Source organism: Schistocerca cancellata, chromosome 1 (genome assembly GCF_023864275.1).
Source record: "Schistocerca cancellata isolate TAMUIC-IGC-003103 chromosome 1, iqSchCanc2.1, whole genome shotgun sequence".
Lineage (NCBI taxonomy): Eukaryota > Metazoa > Arthropoda > Insecta > Orthoptera > Acrididae > Schistocerca > Schistocerca cancellata.
In genome coordinates, this window is record NC_064626.1 from 901,447,343 (window position 1) to 901,459,553 (window position 12,211).

The 12,211-nt window shown below is 37.8% G+C and overlaps 1 protein-coding gene across 1 annotated transcript in view; it reads left to right on the forward strand.

The window, feature by feature from the left end:
• The window catches only part of LOC126190889 (4-aminobutyrate aminotransferase, mitochondrial), an 80,238-nt gene that overhangs the window by 45,674 nt on the left and 22,353 nt on the right, over nt 1–12,211 (forward strand). Inside the window, exons 7-9 of the mRNA XM_049931502.1 lie at nt 3,370–3,507; nt 8,336–8,493; nt 11,430–11,698. Coding sequence (XP_049787459.1) covers nt 3,370–3,507; nt 8,336–8,493; nt 11,430–11,698 — 565 coding nt within the window. The remainder of the gene's footprint in view (nt 1–3,369; nt 3,508–8,335; nt 8,494–11,429; nt 11,699–12,211) is intronic.

The window sequence follows — 12,211 nt, forward strand, 5'->3', positions numbered from 1 at the left end:
CTCTTTCCAATGGCATTCAAAGTGTCAGTGCAAACATTTTCACAAGCTTCTTTTTGTTTGAGGGTGAGAATTTTCAGCATCACATTTTCTCATGTTAAATGGTTATTTAAAATTTGCCTTATGCATTCTTTGTTGAATGTCATAGTTCAAGCAGTAGATCAAAAACTCAATAGAGGGTCAGATTGAATTAGATTACATACTTCTTTCAATATTTTCATCCATTTATGATGTTGAAGAGCATCCTGGGTGTGTGTCATCTTCAACATCTTCTCGACCATCTTGATATACTTGAACCACTCAAAAGCTCGTGTATGTGATAACCAGTCTTTGCCATACACTTTTCTTCATAAAAGATAGGTTTCAGTACGAGTTTTTCCAAGTTTCATGTGAAACTTCATGACTGTTCAATGGTCTGTTATTACCCTTATCTACATCTACATGATTACTCTGTAATTCACAAATGAGTGCTTGGTAGAAGGATCATTGCACACTTTCAAGCTATTTCTCTACCATTCCTCTCTTGGATGGTGCATGGGAAAAAAATGAACCCTTAAATCTTTCTGTGTGAACTCTGCCTTTCTTTTTTATTATGATCATCATTTCTCCCGGAGACAACAATTTTTTTTTTTTTACTTTCTGAGGAGAAAGTTGATGATTGAAATTCCACAAAAAGATACTATCACAACGAAAAATGTCAATGGATGAAAATTAAGAAACACTGCATTTTATGATTTCATTGTATTATTATTAGATCATAATGTGGTAATTTCAGTTGTTCCTACCAATCAATTGAGTTCTTTAGGTTTGGTGCATTGCTGCTTCAAAATAATACACATTTCATATCATTCAAAAGGTAGGGATTACTGGTATGAGCATTTATTTACATTGTAATTCTACTGTTAAGTGAAATATTGGTGATTACATGTTCTAAGTGAACTAAGGTTTGCTGCATCGATTGATGCAGTTCGCCTCCTTAACTGATCTTTTACATAACGCCCTCACTTTGAGTATTGAGTTATTAAATCCGTTTTCAGCCAGAGTGCTGCTTTCAATGTGACAGTATTACGTTATTAGAGATACACGTACTTGTATACTCCACAAGCCATCCTGTGATGTCTGGCAGAAGGCACCTTGTGTACCACTGTCACTTTGCCCTTTTCCTGTTCCATTTGTATATGGTTCATGGGAAGAATGATTACTGGTAAACCTCCATGTGGGCTCGAAAGCATAATACAAACTTTTTATTTCAAAAGCATAAAATGTGACCTGTTTTTGAAAGTTCTAGGAAAAATATATTTTTGGTCCAAGCAGGATTTCACAATTGAGTTCTGTATAGCTTAATCAGTTTTTGAATATGTGAGAGTTATATTACCATTTAATTAAGTCTGTGATACAGATGGTGGTGGTGGTGGAGAGAAATTTCCTGTGTTGAGTGTAATGAGACAACAAAAACAACAGGAGGTACTCAAATTACCTTTTTGCTTAAAATCAGTCCAACTAAAACTGTTTTGTATAGTGCTTGCATAAAATAAAATATTATGCCCTTGTCACGGTGAATTATACCTACACTATGTGATCAAAAGTATCCAGACACCTAAATGACTTAAAAGTTCATGGTGCCCCTTCATCAGTAATGCTGGAATTCAATACGGTGTTGGCCCACTCTTAGCCTCGATGGGAGCTTCCATTCTCACAGGCATACATTCAACCAGGTGCTGAAAGGTTTCTTGGGGAATGGCAGCCCATTATTCATGAAATGCTGCACAGGTATTGATGTCGGTCGGTGAGGCCTGGCACAAAGTCAGCATTTCAAAACATCCCAAAGGTGTTCTATAGGATTCAGGTCAGGACTCTGTGCAGGCCAGTCCATTACAGGGATGTTATTCTCGTATAACCACTCTGCCATAGGTCGTGCATTATGAACAGGTGCTCGATCGTGTTTAAAGATGCAGTCACCATACCCAAATTGCTCTTCAACAGTGGGAAGCAAGAAGGTGCTTAAAACATCAGTGTAGGCCTGTTCTGTGATAGTGCCACGCAAAACAACAAGGAGTGCAAACCCCCTCCAAAAAAACATGACCTCACCATAACACCACTGCCTCCAAATTTTACTGTTGGCACTACACACACTGGCAGATGACGTGTGCATTCACCCCACACCCTGCCATCGGATTGCCACAATGTGTACTGTGATTCGTTACTCCACACAATGTTTTTCCACTGTTCAATCGTCCAATGTTTATGCTCCTTACACCAAGTGAGGCATCGTTTGGCATTTACCAGCGTGATTTCTGGCTTATGACTAGCTGCTCGACCATGTAATCCAAGTTTCTCACCTCCCACCTAACTGTCATAGTACTTGCAGTGAATCCTGAAGCAGTTTGGAATTCCTGTGTGATGATCTGGATAGGTGTCTGCCTATTACGGTATGCATTACAACACTCTTCAACTGTTGGCGGTCTCTGTCAGTCAACAGACAAGGTTGGCCTGTATGCTTTTGTGCTGTACATGTCCCTTCATGTTTCCATTTCACTATCACATCAGAAACAATGGACCTAGGGATGTTTAGGAGTGTGGAAATCTCGCGTACAGATGTATGACACAAGTGACATCCAATCTCCTGACCACATTCAAAGTCCGTGAGTTCTGCGGAGTGCCCCATTCTGCTCTTTCATGGTGTCTAATGACTACTGAGGTCGCTGATATGGAGTATCTGGCAGTAGGGGGCAGCACAGTGCACCTAATATGAAAAATGTTTGGGGGTGTACAGATACTTTTGATCACATGGTGTATGTGCCAATTAATTCTAATTCAAAAACCCATAGTAACCATGCAAATATAGGGTGTTAACAATAATTGTATCTTAATTTGTGTGTACTAATGATGTTCTTACTGAAGACCCCCCCCAATTCATGAAATACCATTGCTGTCATTGAAGGAGGGTATCTGAGAAAAGTTGAGAGATCTGGGCAGTCACTACATTTTGGGAGAATTGTATTGTTCTTGTAGTATTACAGAATGATAATACAGAAACACAGTGTTCTATGTCTGTTATTAGTTTACAAAAAGCTCAATGTAGTGTAGGAGATCTACAAATTAATATATTTAGGTAAATGATAACAAATGTGGTGATATGGTACTGCTGAGATGGTTGATTCACCACCTGTTGTTAAATATGTGGTGACCCTTATATGTACCAGCACCACATCTTCTCTCCTTTAGAAATGAAGGACCAGATTGTGCTCATGAACTCCACATCCCATAGTCCATGGTGTGTATGATGTGAAAAATTGTAACCACATAGTATGTGCCATTTCTGTAAATTATTATTGTTGCCCCCAATGTGACAAAATGTTTTATGAACAACAGGTTGAGGATCGTATCACTGAATATAATAAACATGGGAAGAATGTAGCAGGAGTAATAGTTGAGCCAATACAAGCAGAAGGTGGAGACAATGCTGCCTCTCCAGAATTCTTTCAGCAGTTGCAGAGAATTTGTAAAAAGGTTGGTATCAGATAGCTTACAGAGAAGTATCAGACCATCTAGAAATTATTAACATGTACCTGAACTCATATGTTTATTCATTTAAAAAATAGTTTTTCGTAATAAGTTGCAGTTATGTCATTTTGCCCTTGTTGCTTGCATCTCTGTAAAGTATTAGATTTGTTCATTCCCAAATGATTCAAGTTTTGACTTGAATCTCATTATTTACAATTTGATGCTGATTCTGTTTTTACCTATACTATAAACTTGTGTGCATTGAAAATAATGAAATATTGAATGGAAAGTAGTGTGACTGAAGTTTGACTATAATCTATTGCAACTCAACAAATATAATGTTTCCATGTGTTTTACTGAGGTACAAGCATAAGTGCAGAATGACATACCAGCAACAGCTTTTAGTTTTGAAGGAAAATTTTATGTACTGTGGCCAGTTTAAACTTATCTTCAGATGGTCATTTTAAGATGCTACTCTAATACACAAAATTTTGAGTCATGTGCATGCTATAGCAGACATCCAGGGAATGACAATATGAAGACTATATTAACAAGTCAAAAGTAGGCGTAGCATAAACATATATGAAGCAAAGTAAGGCATTTATCCTGACAACCTGAATAACTGATACTAATGGCTTGACCCTTTAGTTTGTCATCCAATGTTGGACTGATTTTTTGTACAAATGCCACAGAAAATGTTATGTTAGAAAATTGGTGTAATTCAGACAGATAGGGAGCTTGTTTCAGTGTAAATGACTTGTGATGATAGTGTTGTAGGTTACCTGAAGCAAAAATAAAATGTATTGTGTATAGTATCTTGTTACAGTTGTGAGGTTAAGACTATCGATGAGCCACAATACTTTAATGTGGGGTACAAAAGGTGTTTGGTTTGAAGCCAATTTCTACCATATCATTGAACTTTGCTTCAGAACACTCTTCAGTTTACACGATCAATTTATAAAGAAATCTGTTTTTCTCTTGACACCTGCAGTTTGTGGATTATACTATGTCACTTCAAAGATAATCTCTTAGCACAGAACAAGTGTATTCATTAAATTATTCAACATGTGTTTACTCTCTAATGTGAACTGGGTTTCTTTGAAAAACTGTTTGAAATTAGGATGTGTTTATTTAGAGAGGGCATGGAATTGAAAGATGATCAATGAAAGGTGTATTATGATACTTCTTAAAACAACACGTGTGAATGCTGCCAAGAGAGTCAGTGTAATATAAACTGAGCTAAATATGGAGAGATATTGCAGTAGTGTTTACTACCATTTACTAATGTTGGCTTTAGTTCAAATATGGATGACTAATGCTGCTATCAAAATCTTTGATCACTTAACTAAAACTATAAAATACCTGACAAATAGAAAAGTTAAATTTACAACAAATGTAAAAAGTTTCTCCTGTGGGATTTTTATTATTTTATGAGTGAATAAATGTGAGGACTGTCAGATATTGTCTGATGCATCTTTTGTAAATTACTGATTGGAGTAATACACAGAGGAATAAGACAAAACATGGATAGGTATTGGATAAGTATCTGTTTTTTGTCAGAATAAACAAGAAATATACTAGAAATGAGCAGATCTAGGGGAGTCCTACCTGGTTGGTGAGGAAAATATTGTAAAAAATTTTTGAAACACTAAAATTCAAACCACATTGGCTAATCAAAGTGAATGAATGACTGGACAGGACTGGCATAAAGAGGCAATAAACTGGAGACAGAATAAAATTAGAAGTTGAAAAGCTTTCAAGATAACACAGCTTCAAGAAGAAAGGAAAGAAAGTGGACAGTAAAAGAGAGAAGAGGAAAAAAGTTAACAGATGGAGCAATGGAGAAAGTATGTTACTAACTTAGTAGCTCAGATGTTGTCCTTTGCTGGCATCTAATAAAATTAGTAGTAAGATAGTAGAGAAGCAATTCTGACATTGTACTGAATAAAGAAGATCAAGCTGTTGCAGAGAAAGGCTGAAGAAAACCCAGCAGTGTTTAAGGTGGAGCTAGTTTTTAGAATAATTAGCTTGAAGTCTAGGTGAGAGAAAATCTACACAAACCACGTGAGGGTAATAGGTGAAAAATCAAGAAAGCCAACATCTGGTTGTGCTGAGAATGGTTAACAATTCTCAGCACTCTTAGTATATATGTTGAATAAGCAGTGAAGAAAGTGAAAGAAAGTATTCTGTAATGTTGGAAGTAAGTACACAAGGTGAGTGAATTGAGGGTGATATCAAAAACCTGTTGAAAGGGGAAGAAAATGTAGATACAGTCTTAAGAAGTTTGTAGAAGTGGAAACAGTACAGAAAAATGCTGAAAATTAATGTGACAGCTAAGGTATGAAATATAGAAACACTAGAAAGGAAACAGAAAAGTAGTCTGTGGAAAACCCTTACCAAAGAAGGGACACTGTAGTGAGATGGGCTGTAACATGCAAGAATAGTGAACTCAAAAGTTGAGTGAGGTGTAGAAGTGGAACATCATACAGGCAGCTAAGTATTTATTTATTTATTTATTTTCTGTCCATATAACAAAAAGTTTTCGGACATTGTCAGGAAAATTTAGATTACATTACACATATATAGTAAAAATATTTACATTCTTTCATAACAACATATGGATCAGACAAATGTCTGTACACATTATTTTTCAAAAGGGCACTACAAGTAGATTCCTCTATAGTGTAACACAATTTATCTTATATTTATAATAGTACAGTACACATAATACAGTGTATAATTACATTCTTTCATACCACTGATAGATCGGAGACATTATCTATATACACTGTTTACCAAGATGGCACTACAACTTAAAGTCCTCTATAGAGTAACAACACTTCTCTATTAATAATTGCTTCAGTCTACTCTTTAGCATATTTAGATTTACTTTCTTGAGTTCACAGGGCAGTGCATTGTAGAAAATTGCTCCCATTCTGTGTGGGCAGTGGTCCGTTGCCTTTTTATTGTTCACAATTCTATGAAAATTTTCCCTTCCCCGTGTATCATAGTTGTGTACATTACTGTTTCTCATATTAAATTCGGGATTTTGTTTCACAAACATGACTGTCTGCAGTATATACATGGAGCACACCATAAGAATTTCATATTTTCTAAAGATGTCTCTACAAGGCTCTCTCTCTTCTTTACCTTGGCTACCATTCTTACTGCCTTTTTTTGTAATCTAAAATGTCTATCTATATGAACTGCTGATGCCCCACCCCATATCTCAATACCATACGGAAGGTGCGGATGAATTAACCCAAAATATGTTTGCCTTAAAGTATCATGGTCCAAGAAGGCTGAGACCCTTTTCAGTAGATACACATTTCTAATGATTTTCTTGCAAATATTATCTGCATGTTCTTTCCATGATAAGCGTTCTCATCAACAACGATGCCCAAAAATTTATGTGAATTTGCATATGCAAGACCCAATGGGGATGTAAGTACAGTATCCGTTATGGCAGCATTATAACTGTAGATGAACTTCATTATTACCGTTTTGTCTTTATTTACAAGAAGCTTGTTTGCTGTAAGGTATGCGGACAGAGTATTGAAACTGATCTCGGTACTGTTAGCTGCAGACTGCATATCACTGCCACAGCTGATGAAGGATATGTCATCGGCATAGCTTACATCCATGCAATTTTGGGGTTCAAATAAGTTATTTACATAAACAAGGAACAGAAAAGGCCCTAGTATGCTTCTTTGAGGCACGCCACAATGAAGTGTCCTGAAGTTTGATTTGGTTGTTAGGAGCTGCTCATTATTTTGATAAGTTAGCTTTACACACTGTTTCCTGTCTTTCAAATAGGAGGTAAGTAGTTTCAAGGCTAGTCCTCTCAACCCATACTCTTCTAGCTTACACAGAAGAATGGTATGATTCACAGCATCAAAGGCTTCACTCATATCTAGCAAAGTGCCTATTACCTTGTCACTTTTGTCCAGCTTATTTAATATTTCATGTATAAAAGATGCTACTGCTGTTGTAGTAGATCTCCCTTTTCTAAATCCATGTTGTAGGTTGTTTAACAGATTGTGTTTGGTGAAATATGATTCAACTTGATTTAGTATTACTCTCTCTAACAATTTGCCTGGTTCTGAGGTTCATGATATTGGCCTGTAGTTTTTAGTGTCAGTTTTTAATCCCTTTTTATGCACTGGTATAATTTCAGTAATTTTCAAAAGGTCGGGGAATACTCCATTTCTGAGGGAGGTATTTATCAAGTGAGTCAGGGGTTTCACTAATTCATCCCTGCACTCCTTTAGCAGTTTGGGTGAAATGTCATCCCAGCCACACAGCCACAAGACATTTTTGGTCAAAGTGCTGATATGATTGCTAGGATGTCCCTCTCAGTAATGCTGTGGATATAAAAGGACTGGCTAGATTTTCCAAGACTAAAATTTTGTGGCTTGACGTGAACTTTATTTGTACCAACTGTACTGAACTTTTGTATAAATTTCTCACACACTTCTTTTGGGTCATTTATTTCTTCACCATTTTCTTTAATGTTATGTTGCTGTGTTCATAGGAATTCTGTTTCCCACTTTCTTTATGTATTATTTTCCAGGTAGTAAAACATATTTAACAGATTATGTAGGCTGTTTAATAGATACTAGCAATTGAATGAATTTTGTGGTGTATATTATCAAAAGAAATAAAGTTCACATTGTGTTGATGGATTCATTGGTTCACTGACACACTAAAGATTATAAATTAATTGGGACTACAGTACTGCATTGACTGTCACTTGATATTTTCTTGTCAAGCATTTCTGTGCTGTGAACAAATATAATTACTGCCATTAGATTTCAGTCTGCTTCTCTTTCAGTATGGCTGTGCATTTTTCGTGGATGAAGTACAAACAGGTGGTGGTCCAACAGGCAAAATGTGGTGCCATGAACATTTCAATCTGGATTCCCCACCTGATATTGTGAGTTTCAGCAAAAAGATGCAGCTTGGAGGATACTACATGAAGGAAGAGTTTAGGCAAGTAACAGAATAGTGGTTTCCCTTTATTTTTAATTGTAAGTTGTAGGCAATAATGATAACTTCTATTTTCTGAAAAATAGAATAGTTGAGAGTCTGTAACACTAATTATTTGTGCTTTCATTTCGCTATTATTGTATTGAAGTAAGTTTGTCTAGAGTGCACTATGTTTGTATTAAGCACTCTTCCATTCACTTGACTGGACACAGGGCGTGAAAAGTGGAATACACCTCTGAATTCCAGTAAATGGAGATTTTTCAAACACAGATATTTGAAATAAATGTGGGAAAGAATGTGTGCATGTTAGATACGTGGAAAGCGATAGTGTCTTACACAGAACCCACTGCACAATACTAGTAAAGAATAGTAGTAAAGAAAATGAAACCTCTTTGTGTTCCATTAACAAGCCTAATGTCACAATTGACTCTTAGAGCTAATAAAACCAAGCGTATCTCTCCACTTAGAATCTTAAAAAATTGCATTTGTTGACTGTCTTACACATGCCGCACAGATGCAACATTCGGGGCTGAGTGACCCATTTTACAACCCGTGGTCACCACCAAGATTATCATATCATGACACCAGTGATATCACAAATATTTGTCTTGGTCCAGTAATGGTTGGAACAGAATAATTATAGAATCTGCAATTAAATCAGAGGCACAATTTAAGAAGAGTAGAATGCGCTCTCTCTCTCTCTCTCTCTCTCTCTCTCTCTCTCTCTCTCTCTCTCTCACACACACACACACACACACACACACACACACACACACACACACACACACACGGCAGTGACAACATGTCATGAAATATGAAATGGATTACAAAGATGTCTGAAGTATTGAGGATCCGCCCTACTTAATAGCTGCTCCTCTGCCACCCACAACTCATGGAAAATGGTAGTTAAGGGTGTCCAAGGTATATATATTTTGCTTGGTGCTGTTCCAGACATGCTCAATAGGTTTAAAGAATTGAGGTTAAGTAACTGGAGGACCACAAAAGCATTTTTGTTTTGTGTGCGGAGTGTTCCTCAAACCATAGTGGATAGTGCATTGACTTTCAGTGTTCAGGCCATCACAGTGTTCTGTGGGTTAACAGACAGATGCAGGTGGTTGAACAGAAAGTTCTAGAATCGTTCACCAGTGGCACATATAGCAGAAGCCCTATTTTACCCCATTTAAACATCCCACATATCAGAGAAACTCAACCACGTACTCAGATAGTGACCCGTTGAGAAGCAATATCCATCATCTTGTGAAGTTTTTGTCTTACTTGTACCCTGCCATCAACATGTCCCAATGTGAATCATGACTAAACAGTACAGGTGATATTTTTCTAGGCTTGCAGTGTCCAGTGGCAGTTTTGCTGCATACACATTGATTACTGTGACCTATTGCATTGCAGCCACTTTGGACTCCAGTGTTATGGGATGACCACTTTGTCTGTGGAGCTGTGTGTGCGCAAAGCTGTGGGTGGATTTGCCAGCACTGTGGCAACTGCAGAGTCAAAAATGCCTAATCAGTAGGAATATTCATTACTTGATACCTTCCGTACAATACTTCTAGGACAGTGGGCCTGATGCCACTTGTGGTTAGCAGGCAGTGAGTAACATACGTAGTGGGCAGTGATCTTTCTGATCCAACCTTGTCAGTTTGGTGACACAGTTATGCTGGGTGGCTGAGCCAGTGTGCATCGCCTGTGGCATGTGACAGCTGGTGCAGTGTAGATCCCACATCAAACCCAGTACACTTGGAGACTAACTGCAATCTCAGATTATGGAATTTGCTGGGCGGCCTCACCTTGACAGATCCAGTTTGAAGCCCAGAACCATCAGTGCTAGCTGACAGCTTGTAGATCAGCAGCTAGATGTTGATGCTGCTCACCAGATGTTGTACTGTTGTCCAGTATTGAATTTGAGCTGATTTGACACACTGTGGCCTATATGTCCACTAAGTTGTAAATGACTTTTTGGAGTGATGTATAGTTTAATAGTATTCTATAAGCACAGATGGAATGTTAAACTGCAATACTCCTCAATTCTTGCTTCTGTTGGTTAACCAATAACTGGTGAATTACCATAAAGTTCATCTTGTGCCACAATGTCCCCTACAAGAATACCAACTACCAAGGGGATGGTTAACTGTCTTGGCTCAGATGAGTGGGAAGATTATGGAAGAGACAGGAAATAGGGTGCAGGAGAAACATTTGGGGACAGAGCTAGGAAACATGCTGGCTTGGAACATGTCAGTTTGTTAGAAAGGAGGAGGATAGCACCTTCAGTGGGGGCAGGAATACAGTTGAGTGTACTACTACAAAAAGCATTGTGCCTGCTCACCACGACCATAAAACACTCCATCAGACTACTACAAAAACTTGTCAGAGCCACAATCCCCTACCTGGCTACACTGGTGCAGCTAAAGAGCTAGATTCCCCTCCTCAGCAGACCAGAAACCATGCACAACTACCACTGCGGTCAGTGTGTCATCACAACGGAACAATCCTACTGAAGTTTGTCCCCATGGTTTCACCTTTAGTCTCCAAAGCCAAAGTCTGTCATTGTCAGCATCCTTTACCTGGATTTCGTCTTTCCCTCTCCTTCCCTCTTTCCTGATGAAGCAACCTTGGGTCTCAAAGGCTCGAAATTTGTGTGTGTGTTTGTGTGTTTTTTATTGTCTCCTATCAACATACCAATGCTTTCGTTTGGTAAGTTACAGCATCTTTACTTTTAGATATATTTTTCCCACGTGGAGTGATACTTTTTTTTTTTTTACTTCTAAGACTGTCCCAACAAATTCTCTCGTACATTGTTGTCAATATTTTCATTATTTAATATGATTTGATATTTGTATGTATTTTTTGTTTCTATAATTTCTTACATTTTCCCCTGAGAAAATGTTCAATGTGTGCCTAATGCTGTTGTTTTCATTGCTTAACAGGCCTTCACAACCATACAGAGTATTTAATACATGGATGGGTGACCCTGGTAAACTACTGCTGCTTCAAGGAGTTCTTTCAGTTATAAAGAGAGATTCACTTCTCGCAGTTGTCCAGAAGTCAGGAGAGAAACTTCTCAATGGATTATATGATTTGCAGAAAGAATTTCCTGCTCTGCTTTTTGCAGCAAGAGGCCGGGGGACTTTTCTTGCTATCAGCTGCACATCAACAAAGCTGCGTGATGACTTGGTGAACAGGTTAAAACAGAAAGGTAATTAACTATGTTTAAAGTGTTTGGTAGTAATCAGAGTTTGATGTCTCATAAGTCATCTTATCATTGTGTCCAATCAAGGACTGCTATTTCCTTCAAAACTGTTTAAATATGCTATATGAAACTTTCCCAGCACAATAACTACTTATAAGGTTCCCATGTATCCTGTGAAACAATACAGTTCAATGAAGCAACCAGTCAGCCCACTTCCCCCCCCCCTCCTCCTCCCCCTTTTCCTCCTCCTCCTCCTCCTCCTCCTCCTCCTCCTCCTCCAGTCTCATCTGAAGATGACTAGCAGCTACCTCATTGAAGTAGTGTAGCTTCAGTGACAACATTCAGCACAATGCCTGAGAACCTTTGCAAGCAGTTTTTAGATAATTCAGATAGCACCATTGAACTTTATTTTCATTTGATACAAATTTAGCACCAGTATACATACTGATGACAATCAACTTGTAGATAGAAAATTACATACTGGCAGTTAAAATATCATTGAGCTACACAGACTCTGAG